Here is a 23,710-nt window from a genome sequence, read left to right as displayed (position 1 = left end):
GTTCACACTGAGCATATGTGACAGGCATGAAATAGTCTTGTGAAACGATGGCATCTCAAGACTCCCTGTAGAGGACCTTGGGCCCTCATACCTCCCTCAGAGATTCTGCGTCTGACAGTTTAGCCAGAAACATGTACAAGTGTCCCACTGGCAAACTCCTGTGCTAGTAGTCAGAGAAAGCCTTGCAATGGCACGTATGGATGTGCTATACTGGAGAAGTTGGATTTCCTGTGCAATGTAAATGGGCTGCAAGTATCTCATGCTAAATCTAGAGAAAAGATCAGGAGGGATGAGGAGAGATTGTCTTCTCGTTTCTTTTCTTTTCTTTTTTGCAAGAAAACGTGATACAAATTATCAAGAAAACTTGAATAGAATAACCTTGAAGTTTAACTGACTTTGTGTTTATACTGTAAATATTAGAGCTTCCCTTGATTTTTTTAAATTTTATTTTATTTTTTAGCAATGTACAATTGCAATGTACTAAGTTTTTTCTCTCTCAAAACAAAAAACCTTAAGACAGCTTGATATGAGACACGCTGTCCAACTACAGTACGCAAGTGATATTATCAAAGCACACATTTATGCGTATTTGGCGACCCAGCCTGGCTCTGGAAGGCAGAGGAGCACAGCTCTAACTGCATCTGAGCTGTGAAGCTTGCAGCTGAAGCTGGGAACTGATGCTGCTTTTCAAAATAAAAGACAAGAACGATATGGTCCAAATTCGCCACACGTACCTGATACAGGTCAGTCTCCCCTATTCCTGCGTTATTGGCGTTGTTGTTGTTTTCATGGAGATGTGTGAAAAGTTGTTTATCCACAAGCATTACATACGAGAAGCCCAGGGGCGAGGCTTTTATTGTGAAAATGCATCCCGGAATCCCTACATTTATATTGTTGCCATATTGATAAAAGTATTTACACCTGGAAAGAGCGCAGCATCCCGTCCTCTTGCTGGAGAGTGTCTCAGGAAAGCAGTTTGGACTCAGCGGAGAGAAACCTACTGAGCGGACGACATGTACAGTGTCCGAGGGATTTTCCTCACTCTGTGTTTGGCTCCAGCTGTGAGTGTCTTTACTTTGACTGCATGTTTGTTGGGTTGTTGTTTTTTTTTTAAAGAAAAGTCATGATGAACTATTTTTATTAAGTAATAATCAGCTGAAAAGCTTATAAGTCGCCGAATTTCCAGAGATAATTCTATTATTAAATAAATGTGTCTGAAGCAAAGCAGCAAGAAAACAGTGTAATTACACGGCTGAAGCGCATCAGCTCCAGGTCATGTTTTTAAACATTTTCTCTGACTGTGCAGATTGCATGATTTGGACTGCATTACTTAAAAGAAAAGCACATCGGTAACAAATCAATCCGCCTTTTTGAGCTTCTGTGTCTGTTTCCAGACAATTGTTCTTCACAGAGGTTTAAAGTATTTATTTTTCTGACGTGAATGTACACACTGATATACTGCGTTTCAGCTGCACACTGAAGGAGTTGAAATATTGTCACAATGTTAATGTACTGCTGTTGCTTTAAGACTATAGATTACAGAGAGCATCACGGATTACAGTCAGGTACAGTTTTAGGTGCCTGATGCAAATATCGTAGCAATTCATTGTATTTAGGCATGTAGACATGGTCAGGATGACCTGCTGAAGTTAAAGCCCAGCTTTAGAATGAGGAGCAAAGGTAATTTAAGTGTCTGAGGAAGCAGGGTTGTTGGTGCCTGATGGCTGGGTATGTCAGAAGCTGCTGATCTGCTGGTATTTTCTCACATATCAGTCTCTAGGGTTTACAGAAAATGGTCCAAAAATGAGAAAATATCCAGTGAGCAGCAGCTCCCTGGGTGAAAGATTTTTGTCAATACCAAAGGTCAGAGGAGAATGGTCAGTTGAAGAAGAGGAAACTGAGGCTACAATTCGACAGCCTCTTTAAAATTGGACAACGGAAGATTGGAAAAACATTGGCTGGTCTGATGATTCTCGATTTCTGCGGCAGCATTTGGCATAAACGACATGAGAGCATCCAGCCTTGTATCAAACACTTGGGGCCCCTACATAGCCTACCTGAGTATTGTTGCTGACCATGTCCATCCCGTTCTTGTTGCTTCCAGCAGGATAAAGCACTGTGTCACAAAGCTCAACTCAGAATGTTCTCCTGAACATGACAGTGAGTTCATTGCACTCAAATGGTCTCCACAGTCACCAGATCTCAATGCAGTAGAGAACCTTTGGGATATGGTGGAATGGGAGATTGTCATTGTAGATGTGCAGCTAACAAATCTGCAGCATATGTGCGATGCTATCATGACATCACACATTTTTGCCTCAACACAGAACTAGCAAGGTGTAACTACTGAAGTGGCCAGTGAGTTTATATGTGCTTATGTGCGATTATGGGTTTAATATGGATAAGATGGAGGATTTCTGTGTATCTCTGTGTATGAGTGGATGTTGTACATGTATTTATGGGCGAGAAAGTCAAACCTTTTCTTTTTCCAAATGTGAATATTTGCCAGTTTTCTTAGTTTTCTCTGTCTTTGGTCTGCCACAAAATGCCACATTCTAGACTTGCTCAGCATTTCCAAACTACAGGGTGGGCCATTTCTATGGATACACCGTAATAACATGGGAATGGTTGGTGATATTAAAGTCCTGTTTGTGGCACATTAGTATATGTGAGGGGGCAAACTCCTCAAGACGGGTGGTGACCATGGTGGCCATTTAGAAGTCGGCCATCTTGGATACAACTTTTGTTTTTTCAATAGGAAGAGGGCCATGTGACACATCAAACTTATTGGTAATGTCACAAGAAAAACAATGGTGTGCTTGGTTTCAATGTAACTTTATTCTTTCATGAGTTATTTACAAGTTTCTGACCACTTATAAAATGTGTTCAATGTGCTGCCCATTGTGTTGGATTGTCAATGCAACCCTATTCTCCCACTCTTCACACACTGATAGCAACACCGCAGGAGAAATGCCAGCACAGGCATCCAGTATCCGTAGTTTCAGGTGCTGCACATCTCGTATCTTCACACCATAGACAATTGCCTTCTGGATCCATCCAATGTGGGTTAGTGTCAGACCAATAGCGGTGGTTTTGTTTGTTAACTTCACCATTCACATAAAAGTTTGCCTCATCACTGAACGAAATCTTCTGCGTGAACTGAGGGTCCTGTTCCAATTTTTGTTTTGCCCATTCTGCAAATTCTGTGCGCCGATCTGGGTCATCCTCGTTGAGATGCTGCAGTAGCTGGAGTTTGTAAGGGTGCCATTTGTGAGTAGCTAATATCCGCCGAAGGGATGTTCGACTAGTGCCACTCTCCAGTGACATGCGGCGAGTCGCTGTGGGCTCTTGCTGAATGAAGCTAGGACAGCCACTGATGTTTCTTCATTAGTGACAGTTTTCTTGCGTCCACATTTTGGCAAATCCAACACTGAACCAGTTTCACGAAACTTAGCAAGCAGTTTGCTGACTGTAGCATGGGAGATGGGTGGTCTCGTAGGGTGTCTTGCATTGAAATCTGCTGCAATGACCCGGTTACTGCGTTCACCAGATATCAACACAATTTCGATCCGCTCCTCACGTGTTAACCTCTTCGACATGTCAATGGCTGTGAACAAAGAGAAACTTGTAAATAACTCATGAAAGAATAAAGTTATGTTGAAACCAAGCACACCATTGTTTTTCTTGTGACATTACCAATAAGTTTGATGTGTCACATGGCCCTCTTCCTATTGAAAAAACAAAAGTTGTATCCAAGATGGCCGACTTCTAAATGGCCACCATGGTCACCGCCCATCTTGAGGAGTTTGCCCCCTCACATAGACTAATGTGCCACAAACAGGACTTTAATATCACCAACCATTCCCATGTAATTACGGTGTATCCATATAAATGACCCACCCTGTAGTTTGAACAATATAGCTTTCTTTACATTCTGTATATTCTGCATAAAACAATTCAGTCTTAATTTGATTAAAGAAAAAAATAGATTGATGATGATAATGAAAATAACAGTGTACCATTGCACTGAACACTTGTCGTTTTTGGTGCTATAGTAAGTATAACAAACAGTCAGGTAGTAATTGATGGAAACATGTATATATTGTGTTGCTGGTGTATTTAAGGGACTAAGTACAGTATATTCAGAATCAGAATCAGAATCAGAATACTTTATTGATCCCTGGGGGAAATTATTTTTTGTTACAGTGCTCCATTATAAACCAACATTAAGACAAGACAGACAATACGCTAACTAAGAATAGTACAATATATACATATATATACATACATACATAAGTCACTCATAAATAAATAGTTGGAAAAGAAACATGTGTAGCTGTAGCAGCAAACAGTGTGTTAAGTGGATGCGTTGTACAGGGAGATGGCCACAGGCAGGAAAGATTTCCTGTGTCGTTCAGTGGTGCTTTTTGGTAATCTCAGTCTCTCACTGAACGAGCTCCTGTGACTGACCAGCATGTCATGGAGTGGGTGGGAGGTGTTATCCAACATTGTCTTTATCTTGGACAGCATCCGCCTCTCCGACACCACCTTGAGGGAGTCCAGCTCCATCCCCACAACATTGCTGGCCTTACGGATTAGTTTATTAAGTCTGTTGGCATCTGCGACCCTCAGTCTATTATATTATCAGATAATATATTATTATATATTATCTGATTTATCATAGTCACCACTAAAATTATCTAGTGAGATCAAAATAACTGAGTGACTTTTGTTTGCCAGTATTATTATAAATTATTTACTCTGTGTTTAGTGCTCAATTTGTTTTGTCTGGTCAACTGTGAAGGAGCAATACAGGCAATAAACCATACACACATCTGCGCACATTCATATGCCAACACTTCTTCTTTCCTAATCAACAGATTTTATGGGGATATTATTATAGGGCCACCTCGCTAATTTCCATAACGGACTAGAAATATGAAAAGCAGACAAACGGGTGGTGTGATGCTCAGTGTGGCAAAGAGAGAATGGGAACAGGGCAAACACTCATCCCCGTGTACCTCTTCATTCTCTTTCGCTACTCAGGACTGCTGAGAATCATAATGAACTACACACACACACATAGACGCACACAATCACGACAAACAAGACCAGTGCTACAGTACTGTATGGGAGGTCTGTATTCTGCTGAAAGCTCAGATATGATTGAAAATTTGCATTTTAATCAGGACGTGAGTGAAAAACAAATAGAAAGACAAAAGGGTGGAAAGGAACTCTAGTTTTGGCTGCATAGTTACATACACACATAAAAAATGTATGGCACCCCTTCTGAGGTAAACCATGTTCATTCTGCTATTAGATTGATTGCTTACGTGTAGATTTACATTCTATAAAAGAGAAGAGAAAATCTAGAACGGACTTTGTTTGATCCAATTATGCTAAACTACACCAGCTCTTTCGTTCATATCTATCTTACCTGCAAGAAAACAAAAAGGGAAAAAAAGTCAAACTGTTCCTTTCTGTTGACATAATCTGAACTTTAGAGGCTGACCTTGTTTGTTCTATCTTTCTGATTGAATGACGATGTTATGTTTTTGCACTGTGCCTGAGTACTGCGTAAAGCAGCATAAAAGTGCACCCCATTTGCTTTTGAAAATAGATGGCAGCATCTGCAAAGTGAGCCCATTCCTATGGCCCCTTTTTGGGTAGTTAGTGGATAATAGGCTTCACCTCTCAGGGAACATATTTTATGGCAGGCAGCATGCTAACCTGGCAACGCAAATGGACCACTGGCTTTGCATTTAGTTTCAAGGCTCATATTGTTCAGACTTACCTTGTGCAGCCACCCACCCATCTTTAAATCTCCCACTGTTTCTGTCTTTTAACTGCAGCATACTGTCTCCATCATGCTCTTGAAATGCATGAGCACGACATGCACCCTTGGTGCCTGTAACCATCCAGTCTTGACTTGCTGTATTCTTCACCCCCTGCATTCAAAACGGGTCTTACTTCCCCTAACCTGCACGCTACTCCTATAGAATAAATGTCCTCACAGCACCCTTTTGCATGAGAAACAGCTATTTAGTCATATTTATGATTTTTCAACAATGAATATAAATGCCCTAGAACTAATTTTACAATGAATTACCCCTGGTTTAGAAGGAAACAATTTAGCGCTATACAAACTGAAGCACAACACACTGCACAGTCTTTCTGTTTGCATTCATTATATCTGCAGAAGACAAGGGAAGCCTTTAAAAAAAAATCCCCTGCCAGCCTTTGAACGAGAAGAGTAGTAATTGTTGGGTAAAATTCACCATAACACCTCTCATTATATTATTAGCATTGCATTAGGAACAAAGAGGACTGGCAGGGATATGTATGCTCTGGTTGTTTCTAACATTTCCACGTATCATTGATGGAGGGGGGATAGTACTGAGTGCTTGCATGTTTGTTTCCACTTACTTAAAGAAAATGAAGAGGAAACACTTTTTGTGTCCAACAGTTGTCAGTGAGATTGTGTTAATTTCCAGCGAGTTTCCTGTATGTGTTTATTCTGTAGGTGGTTTTGGCATACATACTAAAGCGGTCTGTTATTTGTAAGACTATCATTATCTGTGTGTGTGTGTGTGTGTGTGTGTGTGTGTGAGAGAGAGATGATGAACTTGTTCACAGTGAGATGAAAATGGCTGAGATGAGTAATAGAAATGAACAGTTTCATTCCCCAAGTTTAGATATCTGTTTTTAAATAAATCATGAATTCTAAGGTACAGGTTTCTTCTTGTTTGGATAAACAACCTTCTGTTTGCCTTTGATAAGAATCTCAAAGGCAGACCTGATCATAAATATCTTATCTAACATGTAAAACTGACACTTATTTAGTGTTTGATAGTGAGGAGATTCATAACTGCACCATTTCACCATTTCTTTAAATGACAACTTTAGAATAACACGTATATATTAGATTTTTTTTTTTAAATCAGGTCTTTTGCTACTCATTCATCATTTTATTTTCCATTTCCAAACCAATTTTCATGTCTTTCAGCAGAATTGGTGCAACAACCCTGAAAGTCAACCAATATTTTTCAGTAAAATGAAACTGCGGTGTTTTTCCCCCCGATAATTTTACACTTCACTGAATTCAAATCAAAGCACAGGTTTATGATATTAAAAACACTGTATTTGTGCACGAGTATGCACATGTAATTTCATGAAATCACTCCTGGTGACCTTTCAAATGAGGCTGTTTCACCTACAGAAAAACCCGTCTTTTTAAAGGCAAATGCTTGTGGCGCACAAACAGTTCATCCTATTGGATGGCACTCAGAAAGGTGGTGACTAATCAGGGTTCTCCACAGGAAGTCTTTGTCGTCCCACAGGAATTTAGCCTCTGAGGGTTTGTTTCATTAAGAGCTTGGTAGCATCTTGTCAGAAAGACACTTGTTTTCCCCTCAAGGATTTTTAAACTGAGATGGAAATGAGCTGAAACAAGGACAAAAGTCTTAGCAATATGTGTGTATCTGTAACAGATGTTTTGTGTTTTAGGGCTGTGTGACCTGCTGTCTTAATCTGTGGAGGTTAAATGGATTCAAAGTAAAGAAACAGCTCAAAGAGCTGCCCTGTAACTACTCGGCATTGGGTAGTTACAAATTGCAAGATAGGCTCAAAATGTTAAAATTAGAGGGGCGTTATGATATATTTGCCTCCGTTTTCTTGTTTTGTCCTTGTGCCATGTTTTAAACATACACACGTTTGTTTGATTATCTTTATGAGGGCATTCATTGACACAATACATTTCCTAGTGCCTTATCTTGAAGTTAACTATCACAAATAAGTGCTGCTCCCATCCTCTATCCTAACTCTAATATAAAACTAATTCTAGAATAAACTAAAAACAAGTCTTCATCTTCAACCAGTGCTTTAAAGCGGGTGTGAGAAAGTGAGGATAGGCCAAAATACCCTCACTCTGATGATTTAAGACTCAAACCAGCCCTCATAAAGATAGTTCTACTACTATAATCCGCACACACACACGAGTTGTATATCCATTAATTCAGAGAACATTATGTTTTGACTTGCTTTTATCCCCATAAGGAAAACACATCCTCATAAAGTTAAGATTAAGGTCAGCAAAACAAGAGCTGTACCTTGACCACACACGTGTAAGTCGTGTGACTTACCAGTGTTATTCCTGTGGACACGTACAGTGTCTGCAAGCGCCACACGGTCAGGTGGACTGACTCATTATCTCTTCCATCTGTGATATTTCTGCTTTAATGTTTTTCTTCTTTTATGGCAGATGCTCCAGATAATTTCCATTTCTAAATGGAAATAACCCTATTGCTTTGGAATTAGTAGAGAGATTATTAAACTGAGGAATGTAGTAACTGACGTCAAGGAAGCTTTTACAGTAAGAGATTCTGTTGCCTTCATATGGTGAGGCACCATATTGAGCTATCTATGTACAGGTGGGTAGCAATAATATGAAGCACACTGTTGCAGTATCTTGTAACAGCTCAACAAGACCCCCTCTGCTGCTCTGACCTTTAGATTGAGACCACATAAGTTTGCTGGCAGGATAAAATAATGAGATATATAGATTTTTTGATTTAACCCATAGCTGTCACTGTAGCCCCCCCAAATCTACCTCAGTCACTGCCGACCATTTGCATTCCTGCAGAGAGAGAAATTGTTGTGCAGTATATTTAAAAAAATGTTCAGTTAAATTTATGTGTGCTTGTTTTGTAAGATAGATTACATAAAAAACATTAATGTTGACCCTAACTGGAGGGTCGGATGTTAGGCTATAAAATAATTGCCTATCTATGGTATGTTACCCATATCACAGAGAATGGTTTATTGTATATGTAGTGCGTTCTCAGTCCAAGGGGGTTGCATGTTGCATTTGTTCTTTGGAGTCTTTGCCCTGACTTACAGGTTTATGGCTCCCATTTTTCATTTTACAATGTGCAGGGTTACTGATATTAAAGAGTACTGCTATAAAGCAAAATGTAGCCAAAACTCTGATTGGTTAAACCTAACCAATCAGCATTTAGTGCCTAAACCATCCATCCATCCATTTACGTCCGATTATCCAGTTCAGGGTCACGGTCCATTCATCGATCTATTTTCCTAACTGCCAATTCAAGGTTCTGGGAAGCTGGAGCCTAAACCGGCTGTCATAGGGCGAGAGGCGGGATAACAGCAAAGTAAGGTGCAAAATGCAAAGCTCCAAAGCTCCAAGCAGCATGGGAACCACAATCCCCCGATGGATAAACAGTGACTTACCTCTCAAGCTGACCTTTGCAGGACTCAGCTGGACCCAGACAGCATCTGACAAAAGGATATTATTTGATGTGCTGGCATGAGAGTGCATTGACCTTTTAAAAAAAACCAAAAAAAAACAACACAACAACAACAACAATGTATTTTTACAAAAATATATTTTAGTGCAACAGATTGCAGCAATACACACAAATTCATGCACTTTAAGTTTACAGTTTCATGCCACTCTGCTGCTTTCTTCCCTGCACTCTCTACCATCCAACACTTGCCTTACATCGACCCTTTACCCCCTTATTTGTTGGGCTCCCAAAAAACATCACAGTGAAAAATTAGGACACCGATAAAAAGAAGAATGTCTGAGTCGGAGCATGGATGGATAGTTGCTCATTTTCAAACGTCTTCTGTGTGATGTATTAAAAGATATTTTTGGTAAATGCCATCAATGGAAATAAGTATGTGTTTTGTTTTGTTTTGTTGTGTTTTAGCTAGAAAGTAAAATGAGTCACTGCTCTTTTAAAAGAAGGCGCAATTTTTTTTCACATACACGGAGTCTCTTTCATGTAATGAGACACTAACTTAGCACAGCTTATACCTCTCAGTGTACTAAACATCTCTCCCCTTGCCTTGTTTTGTACCTCTAGGCGTTCTCAAGTCTGCATCCTGAATGTGAATACATTTTTCAGCTGGAGAAAGAAGAGCGTCACTGCCTTCAGTACATTGCAGAACAGGAGAACAGAAGCACAGAAGGTGTGTTTTCCTTTTTGAAATCTAACCATCCTGTTCTCATCATTGCAACTGCTCATATGAATTCATGGGTGGTTGCAGTTGTGTTATGAAATATAGTAATGCTCACATTAAGTGCAGGGGTCTGAGCTGGAATAGAAGCTTCACAGAAAACCATCCATTATCGGGAAATATTCTTGTTGGCGTTCTAACTGCAGAATGAAAACAAACTAGGTGATATATCAATTTGATGCATCAGTAAATGAGACCAATAAGGATAGCAACATAAGGGTTTATGTATGTAATCTATCACAAGATAAGGCTTTTGCTTGGGGACCTACAGTACTTTTTTTGTCCTTATGAAATGTACAAGGAGGTGGGCGCTAGGCCGTTGAAGATTGCAGTTGGAAGCAAGCTCATGATTTACACCACTTGCTTTTACACTCTATCTATATATTTTTAGCTGTGTATTTCAGATATGATTTATGGAATCTCACTGTCTTTCCTTCCGATTCAGCACTCTGATACTCACCTTTTCTAACCTTCTTTCTCCTCCTAAACCTTTGTCGAAAAGGTTGTTGGCCCTTCTGGGATGCGGTCACCTGCTGGCCTCATGCAGTTGTTGGGGAGACTGTGCACAGAGCTTGTCCTGCAGTCTTCTCCCTCTTCAGAAATAGCACAGGTGAGTGCCAGATCACATGCTGGAAACGGGCCATTATTAAGCTAAATTATTAATCCTCTGACGTCAAAGGGTGTTTTTTGTAATACTGATGTCTTCATAAAGTGCGTGTTTTTTTTCATTCGGTGATTAAATTGATCTTTTGGGCAGGCTATGAATTTGTGTTGTCACAGGAGACTGCAATCCAATTAAATTTTCACTAACAGATAAATAAGCAAGTTTGAAAGTGTGCACAGATAGTCAAACCCAAAATGAGCAAACAAGATGTACATACTCAACAGACTCTGACCACCACTAAGAGGCAGCAGCTCAGTGAAGCCATACTTACATTGATGCCCTGGGCAAAATTCAAGCGCCATATTAACTTTATGTCAAGTCGGTGAGCAGGACTTTAACTTGCGAGCGAAATCTAACAACTGAAAAAGGTTAATACAATGACAGACATGAGGTTTAAAAGGATTGAAAACATCAGCATTTTCAGACATACAGTAGCAATATCTGAAATTTGATTTATTAGGGCCCGAGCACTCACAGTGTGAAAGCCCTGCTCTAACCCCAACAAGCAAACTCCTCCTACGGATTCAGTAGGATCAACCACGTATTTGGTCAGTCCCAGCTACAGACACTGCTGGTGCTAAACTGTGAAACCATTTTGTTTCCATTAAAGGAGGCGTCTGTGGCGCCAGTCATGGTGAATGAATTTGAACACATTTGATACGTCCCCCCCAGAAACTGACATTTTTTAATAATAGTCATGTTTAACACTAGCAAATACTTAAGGAATTGATGTTGCTTTATTTTGAAAATGTAATCAATATATATGATATGATATAAACATATCAGTTTCGTTCTGTTCTTCACACTGTACAATAACATGTGAACTGTGATCATCATTAGCTGGAGGAGCCACTATGTCGTTAGTGCACTGGTTTTCTTTAAAGGGGATTAATAGCAAAAGATGGGGAATTTTTTTTACCTCTATTAAACTTATTTTCAGCTCACCAATTTCTTGAATGATTTTTAAATTTGACTGATTTCACCAGATTAGCTTGCTTTAACTAGGCTTCAACAGAATTACGCACGTATCAGGATATGGTCAAATGAAACTGCGATACAATAATGCAGATGTTTGTATTGCAGTTTTGGTGTTTTCAGAATTGTCATGCTCCTGATTACCACTGCACACAAGCTACAGTTGAGAATGTCAGTTTTGCAGATGAAGTCTAGATGATGAGTCAGGGGGGTCAGCACTAAAGTAAGAAATTTTATGACAATCCACGAGAACTTTTTCTGACATTTCAGTCTGCATCAAAATATCACACATAAATATGTAACCCTGATTATTACTAAAGTCAGTCTCAGCATTGCACAACTGACTCTTGAGCTCACATCTTTCGTCTTTAGGGTCAGTGAGCCGAAACTGTACAAGTGGAGGTTGGTCGAGGCCGTTCCCACCATACCATGTTGCCTGCAATGTGGATGATGACATTCCCGAGGTGAGAGTTGCTGAAGCGAGGCAGCTAGGGATGTCAGACTGAGGAATGTGAGACTAGATTGGGAGCACAGAGGTCAGGCAGAAAATTAGAAACAGGAGGAGAAGCACCAGGAACAAAGAGGCAACCAACAGCAATAAAGGGGAAACAAAACAGAAGGACAGAAATGCACCTGTGGAAATAAACAAAAAAAAGCTAGCAAAATTATTAACATATTCCATGTTTCAGGACACATTTGGGACTGTAGTTGAACCACTGTGCATGTTCCTACTTTTGCTTCTTTGGAGATTCAGGTACAGCTAACACATGATAGTTGGCTGTATGAAAAATCATACAAATATAAACACTTTTGCAGAATGAGTGGATCTAATTTGACCCGTTGCATAATAGCTCACAAAGAGAGCATGAAGTCTTTTCTTTTGGAAAGATTCCATATTTGATGCTAAAAAGAGCATATTTTTGTATTATTATTATTATTGTTATTTTAAAAAGACGTCTTAAATGTTCCAAATAGCTGAAGTAGAACATTAGTAATTAAATGTGACAGTGTATTGTAATTAAATAGCTTTTTCATAGTAGATTTAGCTATGTGCTTAGCCAACTCTCTTTCTGCCATTAGGCTAAGACACAAAATATGGAAAGCTTTCTTGCAGTTATTCCACAGTCATCTCCTCAGTGCAGTTTAATCTCAATCTTGCCTGTAATTTAGACTCATTTTAAGACATTACATTCATTTTGATGTCTGACATCATTTTGAAAAGCTTTGATATTTGAGTATAATTTCCTTTCATTCAAAATCTTCATTTTCATCCTGCTTCCAGATGGAGGAGTCTTACTTTGCCTCAGTGAAGCTCATATACACCATTGGCTACAGCATCTCTCTAGTGGTGTTGGCTGTTGCTGTGTTGATCCTGCTACTCTTCAGGTATAAACCGAAAATACTGATTTTTATTTAGCTTTTTGCCAGTAAAAAGCACATTTTGGGTGACATAAGCAGCTCGAAATTCAGATGAACTGCTTTACAAAGGATGCAACTTTATTGTTCACAGAACAATAAAGTGGGATTGCTGATGGGTTCAAGGCACTCTCTTCAAGTCTGGGTTTATGAAAAACTTTTACCAGTGCCTGATACTCATCGACACTCACACAGCACATGGCAGTTTTGCAACTCTGCCACGTCTTTGTGTCCCCATTTGGAATTAGATCTGATGGAATGTGTAAGAGATAAGGGAGTTGGGAAATTTACACTCTTTGTAGGATTTAGATTACACAGCTGATAACACTGTGATGTCTGTACAGTGCATGTGGTGCCATAAAAGGCTCGTGTTGCATGAAAACTGGAAACAGATGAAATAACCTTCCTGGCTCTTTCCACATTTAAATAAGCCCACCGACCAACACCTATCTGTTTTGTAGGCCTGACACGTGCCTTAGTCTCCTCACCAAGTCTGTAACCAAATGCCAAGACAGCGTTTTGAAAACTTATGCACCAGCTCTGTGGGTTACAGTTTGTTTGTTCCTCTTTCCAGCTGATTGTTTATGAATCTAATCTGATTGCCAGTAAATTGCTTCACGAACAAGATCACTGGCATCAGTTACATCTCTGTCTCTTTTTTATTTTTGTTCTCTGCCACTCACATTTTTCTTTGTTCACTGATCAAAACTATGAACTAAAACCACAGACTGCGCCAGTTTGCACAGTTGTAGAAATGTGATGTTTTTGCATTTGCTGTTCATGATACAGTACAATGCAAAATCTCGTATTGGTTATAAATGTATTCCTGCTCTTTTACAGGAAACTGCGTTGTGCCAGGAACTTTATTCACATCCAGCTCTTTCTTACGTTCATCCTGAAAGCTGTGGCGGTGTTTATAAAGGATGCTACTCTGTTCTCAAGCGACGACACCAACCACTGCACCCTTTCCACAGTAAGATAATGATGCTCGGGACAAGTGCTTCTTGTTTGTATTAAGAAATTCCTCTGGGTGCATTTCCCTGATCTCATGTATTTATGCATAATCACATATTGCTTATGCACGCCTTACCACACTAATTCCTCCTTACACTTTGCTCTCTGTCCTTTCCCCTCTTCTTGTTCTTTCTGGTCAGTTTGCCTGTAAAGCCTCTGTGGTCTTCTGTCACTACTGTGTAATGGCAAACTTTTTTTGGCTCCTGGTGGAGGCTCTTTACCTCAGTTCCCTGCTGCTCTCCTCTTTCTATCATAGCCGCCGATGCCTGTGGGGCTTCAGCTTGCTGGGATGGGGTGAGGACCTTGACATACAATTTCCCCAACATTTGCTATGTTGAGCCGCCTACCAAATTAAAGAACATGGCCCTACTTTGCAATATCTCAGATTTAACAATAGTGAGAAGACATGTATGATAACATTAGAATTTTCCAAAAATTACAGTTTTATAACTCATCTTTTTTTAGAGATACTGTAAAACACTTTAGAGAAAGAATCAGGTTAAAAAAAGTTTTACAATACTGTGAAAAGTCTTGAGCAATAAGTCTTCAAAAGGCTTGAAGATACCAAATATTACCTTTCGAGCTTGTTAGAACTCAGATTTGGCCTGAATTACCTTTTGTTCCATTTGTGTTTGCATGTTTCAGTAAATTACTCCACCTGTTTGTACTGTTGTATGTGTGTTTTTAAACGAAGAAAATACATGAATACAAACAGGAATCTGAAAAAAATCCCTGTTTTTTGTTGCTCTTTTTGGATTGAACAAATACTGGCAGTGGGGATTTTCAATTTTTAACTCCATCAAACTTGCAGGTAGTTTGGAGCATTTATTTCATTTTGGAAAACTTCTGCCTCGTGCTGTCATTTTTTCCCAGTTAATATTCAAGTGTCTGTAAATAAAGCATAGCAAATACCAAAATAACATTTTTACCTTTTACTTTCCCATTGGGATTTTATTTGGATCACACCTAAAGTGCTGATTAGCAAAGTTTCACAGCAGCCTTCAAGGTCAAAAAGAACCAGAAACGGTAACATCAGCCAACATGTGCATATTATTATAACAGCTAAAAAGTTTCCTGGTTCAGTGGCATGTGCAGCATTGATCTATATTAACCTCCTAATACCTGGCGTCCACATATGTGGACATCACATTTTGGGTTATTTAGACCAAAATACTCAATTTTGCTCTACAAGGGCCTGATATCCACTTACGAGGACATTGTACTGCTACTGTTCTATCGAAATTTTAAATGAATATCCTCATAAGTGTCTCTCATTTTTCTTAGAAACAAAAATTAGGTAAAAAAAAAATCCTGGTAATTCTTTGGGACCTGATGAATGTAAATACAATCAGCCCAAATATCAAAGAGAAATTAAAAATGCATGCTGTTCGGGTCTTAGGAGGTTAACGTTTATATTGATAATTTATTAGATCTGCTATAGATTGAATGTACCTGCCTCTCACACTATGAGATCTTGGATAGAATTATGTGGGTTCATTGTACTTACTGTAAGATGTACACTGTAGTGCACACAACCTTTAAAATAATTCATTTACATTTTATTCCTTCTGCATGGTGCAGATATTAGGAAAATTGATACTCGTCCAATCAGTTCACACACTGGTAGCTTCCTAACTCTGATTCAGCCATTTTCGTGTGTAATGATTGCATCTCACTGACACTAGTTTTGATTTCTGTAACAGGTGTGCCGGTGCTCTTCATAGTCCTGTGGATTGGATCCAGGGTGTATTTTGAGGACACAGAGTTTGTATAAACTTGAATTACAGCTTCTATAGCCACAATCATCATTATTTCTCATAAGCAGCAATAGGTGAAATGCTAAATTGTGCTAAATTAATGAAAATGATGCATATAAACGCATTAGAGGGGAATGTGAACGTGAGTCTACTGTACATAATATTGTAAGTGCATTTACATGGATAATTTGCACTCACTTTGTACTCAGCAGTAATTGTTGGGTGTTATTTTTAGGACGTCGATTAAATTTACTGCATGCAATGCTTGAAGAAATCTTCTAAAGTGCACATTTCTTGCACAGATGTTGGGACATCAATGAGGACTCACCCTATTGGTGGATCATCAAGGGGCCGATTGTTGTCTCTATAGCGGTAAATGCCCCCATTCTTCTGAAACAAAAAATTATGATGAATTTTTTAATTATGCACTGATTAGAGATTATTATGTAGATGATTTGTTTACCTTCTTTTTAGAGACAGCCTCTGAGAAAGGACTGGGATGAACTTCTTTTGTGCCATTAGAGTAGAGTGCAAAAATTGGCACCACACCAGCCTAAGTTAATTATACGCTTGGCTGCTCATATTGTTGCCATGACATTCAATAATCATGTTGCTGAAAGCAGCATTTGATGTAATACTTGTTACAGTTTTTAAAATTTTTATTATTAGTATTAGTTTTGATTTTTGCATTCTTGCTTTTTCTTTCAACAGGTCAATTTTATGCTCTTCATGAATATCATCAGAATTCTAATACAAAAGCTCAATCCACGTCTGATCCAGTTCAATAACTCCTCTCAGTACAGGTAATCCTTTAGGTGCAGACACAGTTGTAGACAATGGGAACTCGGCCGTGATACAGAATCTCATATTTTAGTCATTATTGCATTTTGAACACAGAAACGATCAAATTCATCTCGTTTCTGATACAAGACGTGTTTATCTTCAATTGGCAAACGTTTTCAGACATTTTGAAATACTTTTCTTCACTCACTGGTACTTTTTTACTCTGATAGTTACCGTTTGATGCTGAGAACATTGCAAGTTGTGCCAAAAATTAAAAACTATTGTAGGCCATGAATAATTCAGTAATTCAGTCTGGCCACGTCTGCAGTTCCGCTTACCAAGAGGCTCATTAGAATTTCTAATTGAAATAGACTCACTAATTGACTGAAAATGTTCAGGCACATCACGTAAATCCGGATCTCATAAAAGAAATACCATAGGTACAGTAAGTTAAATGATGCTTGACTTAATTGCACCAGTTAAGTTCACATGTTCCCTGACACATAAAGACATTATCTCTGCAGCTACATTTTAATAGCCCTATTTGAAATCATGCCCCCGCTGCTTACCTTTCCTCTTGTAAAGAGAGGCTGCATACAGAATGACACACACAAAGACAAAGATCATCTTGATTGGCATCTGATCATTACTGTGTCTGCATGCATGATGATATCAGGTGCAGCATTCAAATGAGGTACGTATAAGCAGACTCTTTTTCCTTTGCTTTTGTGCAACAGGCGCCTGACTAAATCCACCCTCCTCCTCATCCCTTTGTTTGGAACTCACTACATGTTCTTCAATTTTCTGCCCGACTACTTCAATATTAACCTGCGCCTTTGTATCGAGCTCTGTATGGGGTCCTTCCAGGTACACACATGGATTGCATCAACACTAATGGCACATACTGTACATGCTGTACCATAGTCTCTTCAGCATCCTGTGATAATCCTTCATGTTAACTTGGCTTCCACTGTTTGAGCATTATGGGTGTGAGACAGCATCTCGACGACATTAGATCTTTGTGTTGCAGGCCTAGAATTGAAAGTCAGTTTGGTTATTAGATCTGCTTCACTTTCTGTCCTTTTAGGCAGCATGTTCCATTTATTAATGAAAGTGTCACTTATTATTATCATAAATATTAATGATTAAACCCATCTCTTTCACAGGGGCTTCTTGTGGCCATTCTGTATTGCTTTCTAAATCAAGAGGTCAGTACACAAACCACACTACTCTAAAGTGTTCAGAAAATTGCACACATAATTTACACACACTGTGGTGCATAATTAGCCTTCACGTGAGACTCATACACATCAGCCACAATGCGCAAAACTGTCCCATGGTGTCTCAGAAGCATAGTATTATTGTTATTCTAGAAGCATGGGTCACACTTAGCGCAACCTCAAAGAGGCTCAGTTATATTGAGATGAGGAATGTTTGGAGGCCAAGTCAGCACCTTGAACTCTCTCGTGTTCCTGAAACGATTCCTGAACAGCTTTTTGCACTGCGACGGAGCATTTTCACTGGCTGAAAGAGCCCAATGCCATCAGGGAATAGTGCTGCCGTGGAGAAGTGTGACAGATGGTCTGCCACAATATTTAGGTATGTCATGCATGACAAAGGAACATGGGGAGTTTCCCAGAGGAACATTGCTTGTCTGTTTCTCACAATGTATCTGGCAGGCCATGGCTCATATAGTCAGCAAGCTGTTATGTGCTATGTATCCACTAGACCCCTATCATACCCATCATTAAGATTTTGAGCAGTTTGTGCTAAAGTAGCTGCTGTGTGGCAAGGCTTTGCTCCCCAGGCGCTTCAGTGAGCATTTTAATATTGTGGCTAATCTGTATTCCAGCAGGAGGTAACTGGTTTAGAGTTGTCAGTGCTAAAAATGCAAAAAATATTTTCCACTTCGCTTCCCAGCATTGCATAAGGAAAGGACCCAGCATGCTTATGTAACTGGCAAGATTAATGTAAGGCCAGCCTCCAAAAAACTGGGGGCAGAAGCAGAAAGTGTACACTATATGACTCACATGCTTTAGAGACACAAGAAACACGTTAGAGTCACCGAATGGTCATGAGAATTATTTCATTTAATGTACTATTTGTATGATTACCTATGTAACCTATTTAATTGTTTCACTGATACACAGAATGAATGCATTGATTCTCAGCAAGAAATATATAAATATATACATATATAAAACACTGTGTTTAGCTTTCATCTGTCAACAGTGAGGTGATTCTTGTTTCACTTTTAAAGTATAAAAGAAATAGTCTGACATTTTGCTAAATATAGATGTTTGTCTTCTACAACTTTTTTCTTCATTGGTTACTAAGAAAATTGATACAAGTTGCACCTCTGTTATATAAAACTACTGCAACCCTATCTTATCCTTGCACTAATTTAAAAACGTAATTTAATATTCTAGTTCATTTAACTGCAAAAATGTAAGCGTAGAAGCGAAAAATCCAGAATTATTTTTAATCCAAGCAGTTTGGTTACCTGCCTCTCCTTGCCAGCAGTAGGTTGGCATATAATGCTCCATAATGATGCAAACTGCAATCAGACTTGTGTTTTTTTTTTGGTCTTTTTTGTTAATCATTAAACACATTGGATAAAAAAAATGCTGTAGGCAGGGTTTGCCAAGCTAGCTGGTACCTAGTCACTGTGGCTCAGCGATTGCTGGTTGTAGACATACAGGGAGTGCAGAATTATTAGGCAAATGAGTATTTTGTCCACATCATCCTCTTCATGCATGTTGTCTTACTCCAAGCTGTATAGGCTTGAAAGCCTAATACCAATTAAGCATATTAGGTGATGTGCATCTCTGTAATGAGAAGGGGTGTGGTCTAATGACATCAACACCCTATATCAGGTGTGCATAATTATTAGGCAACTTCCTTTCCTTTGGCAAAATGGGTCAAAAGAAGGACTTGACAGGCTCAGAAAAGTCAAAAATAATGAGATATCTTGCAGAGGGATGCAGCAGTCTCAAAATTGCAAAGCTTCTGAAGCGTGATCATCGAACAATCAAGCGTTTCATTCAAAATAGTCAACAGGGTCGCAAGAAGCGTGTGGAAAAACCAAGGCGCAAAATAACTGCCCATGAACTGAGAAAAGTCAAGCGTACAGCTGCCAAGATGCCACTTGCCACCAGTTTGGCCATATTTCAGAGCTGCAACATCACTGGAGTGCCCAAAAGCACAAGGTGTGCAATACTCAGAGACATGGCCAAGGTAAGAAAGGCTGAAAGACGACCACCACTGAACAAGACACACAAGCTGAAACGTCAAGACTGGGCCAAGAAACATCTCAAGACTGGTTTTTCTAAGGTTTTATGGACTGATGAAATGAGAGTGAGTCTTGATGGGCCAGATGGATGGGCCCGTGGCTGGATTGGTAAAGGGCAGAGAGCTCCAGTCTGACTCAGACGCCAGCAAGGTGGAGGTGGAGTACTGGTTTGGGCTGGTATCATCAAAGGTGAGCTTGTGGGGCCTTTTCGGGTTGAGGATGGAGTCAAGCTCAACTCCCAGTCCTACTGCCAGTTTCTGGAAGACACCTTCTTCAAGCAGTGGTACAGGAAGAAGTCTGCATCCTTCAAGAAAAACATGATTTCCATGCAGGACAATGCTCCATCACACGCGTCCAAGTACTCCACAGCGTGGCTGGCAAGAAAGGGTATAAAAGAAGAAAAACTAATGACATGGCCACCTTGTTCACCTGAGCTGAACCCCATTGAGAACCTGTGGTCCTTCATCAAATGTGAGATTTACAAGGAGGGAAAACAGTACACCTCTCTGAACAGTGTCTGGGAGGCTGTGGTTGCTGCTGCACGCAATGTTGATGGTGAACAGATCAAAACACTGACAGAATCCATGGATGGCAGGCTTTTGAGTGTCCTTGCAAAGAAAGGTGGCTATATTGGTGGCTGATTTGTTTTTGTTTTGTTTTTGAATGTCAGAAATGTATATTTGTGAATGTGGAGATGTTATATTGGCTTCACTGGTAAAAATAAATAATTGAAATGGGTATATATTTGTTTTTTGTTAAGTTGCCTAATAATTATGCACAGTAATAGTCACCTGCACACACAGATATCCCCCTAAAATAGCTAAAACTAAAAACAAACTAAAAACTACTTCCAAAAACATTCAGCTTTGATATTAATGAGTTTTCTGGGTTCATTGAGAACATGGTTGTTGTTCAATAATAAAATTATTCCTCAAAAATACAACTTGCCTAATAATTCTGCGCTCCCTGTATATTTAACCAGAATAAACAGATATCTTTATATGAATATGCAGAACCTGTAGGCACTGAACATGATTTCCATTTGTAGTGCACATGCCATCAAAGCTTGCAGGTAAAAGGCTTGATGGAGACTAAATGAGGGATTGCTTTTGCCAAAATGCACTCAAGCCATCGGCATTGTCTGATGTCAGTTAAGCTTTTGTCTTGGCTCGGATATTCATGAGCACTGCCAACCACAAAAATGGTTGTTGTAATAAGAGGCTAAGTCAAAATACCAGATTATGGGTTCCCAGTTTGCCATATAGTGCTTAACAAATTTATTATACCATCCATCCATCCATTCGCTTCCGCTTATCCTTTTCAGGGTCGCGGGGGGCGCTGGAGCCTATCCCAGCTGTCATAGGGCGAGAGGCAGGGTACACCCTGGACAGGTCGCCAGTCTGTCGCAGGGCTAACACACAGAACCAACTGTCATAAAAAATAAAGGAAAATATTTTATAAATATGTGAAAAACTTGCGTAAAACAAGACATTATGTTGTGTATAACAAATTGAATGCACATTTTTATACCCAAATATGGACTTCTATGAGAGACCGAGCACAGCAGTCAAACACTAAAACTTATTTTCCCAATCAGGAATGCAAGTAATTAACTTTAATTTGGCATGTCAATAAAAAAGAGTGTGCTTTACTTTTTTTCAACTATTTTTTTTTTGTTGTTGTTGTTGTAAAGCTGTAAATTTGAAAATTCACGGTTAACTAAAATGAAACTACAATGAAAACCATTAAGAATTTCAAAGAGCTTACAGATACTTGTGATTAACCTTTACAGAAACATAAAAGATGATTTTGGTTATGACCATTACTATTAGTTTAGGGCGGCTTTGGCATAAACCTTACATTGAGTGGTGGTCTAAGCACTGCACATGTATCAAAAGGCTTTGAAAACAAATAAATGAATTTCCCAAAATGTTAAGCTATTGCTCTTACCATAATGATACAATCTAAACACTGATTTAAACAGATATTTATGCCTGTGTGTTTGCTTGATAGGTCCAGAAAGAGGTCCACATGCAGTGGTTGAGGTGGCAGGAAAGGAGTTACGGGGTAGTGTCTCCCGCTCCGAAAGGCAGTCAGATGGACACGCCTTTCTAGAAGCCCGAGATGCTTTTTGCTCCTTCCTGCAGAACCTTTGCTGAGTATTTGCAGAGAATTGCTTCTGTGCACATCATAATTTCTAACGAGCTGTACGTAGCACACACAATAAAAAGAGGTTGTCGAACATGCATCAGTGAAGCCGGGGCCTGGAAGTCATTTCAAGCTGATTCACTGACTGTTCTCCTTCAGTCAGATTGAATGAACTGGGGTGAACTATCAAAAGGAGAATAATTCTGAAATCCCTTGACATTTTACACATCCTACAAGCGAGCCTGTCAGTTTCCATCTGCATTTCCCAAAGGGCACTATGACAACTGAATTAGAATTTGAAACATCCCTGGAGGCATCAAAGGTCAAATTAAAGAATAATAATTTTGCATAGCCCATCAATTACGTAACCATCAGTTAGCAAGTCATTAGGTGTTGTTGTTGTTTTTATTAACCAGGAAACTACATATTATGATTAGCATTTGCATTTTAGATGCTTAAATAAGACCAAGTATATTGAAATCTGATAGCCTGCAGGACACTACATATGAAGCTGTAGCCTACTGCCAGCTGACGCACACATGACTCACCTCTTTAATCACTCAAATGACAATTAAAATGTCTTATTCTTAATGGCTTTCTTATTGTTCATTGGTATTTAAATATTATTCGGCACATGGGGGAGAGGTATTGTACAAGTTATGATTATTTCTTTGGTTTTTTGCCTCTTTCTTTTATGTATTCACTCGGCCTGTTTTTATTTAAGAATGAAAACCTGCACACTCAACCTTAAATGGCACGTCGTTGAAATGCACTACTCTGCAGACTTTGAAGGTTAAAGTTAATGCAGCATGTTGTGTTCTGCCAAGTTGTTCAGTCAGCCAAAGTGAACAAATGATCTGGATCTCCACTGCCATCTGCGATCAGCACAAAAATGTGAAAAAAGCCTTTTTTTTAATATAATGTTTAACTTTACATGCTAATGTATTGTCGAGTGCTTTCACCTACATGCTAAAAGAATAATATTAATACTGCACAAATAAATATGCTTTTTGCATCTTGTTTAGTGAAAAAAAAATCAAATGTAAGATGAAAACATAATAATTACCGCTACTTTTCATGCCTGCAATGTGTACATTTTATTTTATGTAAATTAGCTCTTATCCTTGACGTGAATGTATAAACTGTGAGACTGTTCCTTTATCACCACCTCTTACTTACTGTTTCAACTGAGCCTCTTTCTGTGATCTTTTAAAACCTTGTACCATGTCTGACTTCTGTAGGTTACAGCATAAACACTTTTACTCTGTGTAATTATGACTCTGCAGTTTCTTTCATAATGACAGAAAACATCTGCTGCCAGCTACAAAATGTTTTAACACTTTTACGCCACTGCAAAGATGATGGGGTATCCACTTGCTTAAATACTTAAATAATTAGATCTGGTTTGCAGTGCAGCTTGTATGTTATGTCCTCACCTTTGTTATAATATAGCCATTAAAATGTGTAGAAGTATGTGTTCAGTTCACATGCGGGTGGAGAAGTGAATCAACAGAAACCATTAGAAAAATTCTGATGGTTTCCAGTTGGGAGAAACAATTCAAATAATCATGACCCATTAGAGGTTTCACATTATCACAGGCTGTATTGTGTTTGCTTTGA

General features: G+C 39.1%; 1 protein-coding gene across 1 annotated transcript; it reads left to right on the top strand.

Annotated features, from left to right (window-relative positions):
* The first annotated feature begins 192 nt into the window (after positions 1-192).
* Positions 193-23,362, top strand: ghrhrl (growth hormone releasing hormone receptor, like). Its single transcript, XM_026159950.2, has 13 exons — positions 193-1,061; positions 9,888-9,993; positions 10,544-10,651; positions 12,053-12,144; positions 12,963-13,066; positions 13,937-14,069; positions 14,251-14,404; positions 15,814-15,874; positions 16,170-16,239; positions 16,579-16,670; positions 17,388-17,517; positions 17,817-17,858; positions 21,956-23,362. Exons 1-13 carry the CDS (start codon positions 1,014-1,016, stop codon positions 22,055-22,057), a joined length of 1,242 nt encoding a protein of 413 aa, XP_026015735.1. The 5' UTR covers positions 193-1,013; the 3' UTR covers positions 22,058-23,362.
* Positions 23,363-23,710: the final 348 nt, after the last annotated feature.

The sequence above is a fragment of the Astatotilapia calliptera genome, chromosome 23 (genome assembly GCF_964374335.1).
Source record: "Astatotilapia calliptera chromosome 23, fAstCal68.1, whole genome shotgun sequence".
NCBI lineage: Eukaryota > Metazoa > Chordata > Actinopteri > Cichliformes > Cichlidae > Astatotilapia > Astatotilapia calliptera.
This window is presented reverse-complemented; position numbering and strand designations above follow the sequence as displayed.

Coding starts and splice junctions, on each gene's coding strand:
- ghrhrl (XM_026159950.2), top strand. CDS start 1,014: ATGTACAGTGTCCGAGGGATTTTCCTCACTCTGTGTTTGGCTCCAGCT. Junction 13,067..13,936: donor TTGATCCTGCTACTCTTCAG/GTATAAACCGAA, acceptor GCTCTTTTACAG/GAAACTGCGTTGTGCCAGGA. Junction 17,859..21,955: donor ATTGCTTTCTAAATCAAGAG/GTCAGTACACAA, acceptor TTTGCTTGATAG/GTCCAGAAAGAGGTCCACAT.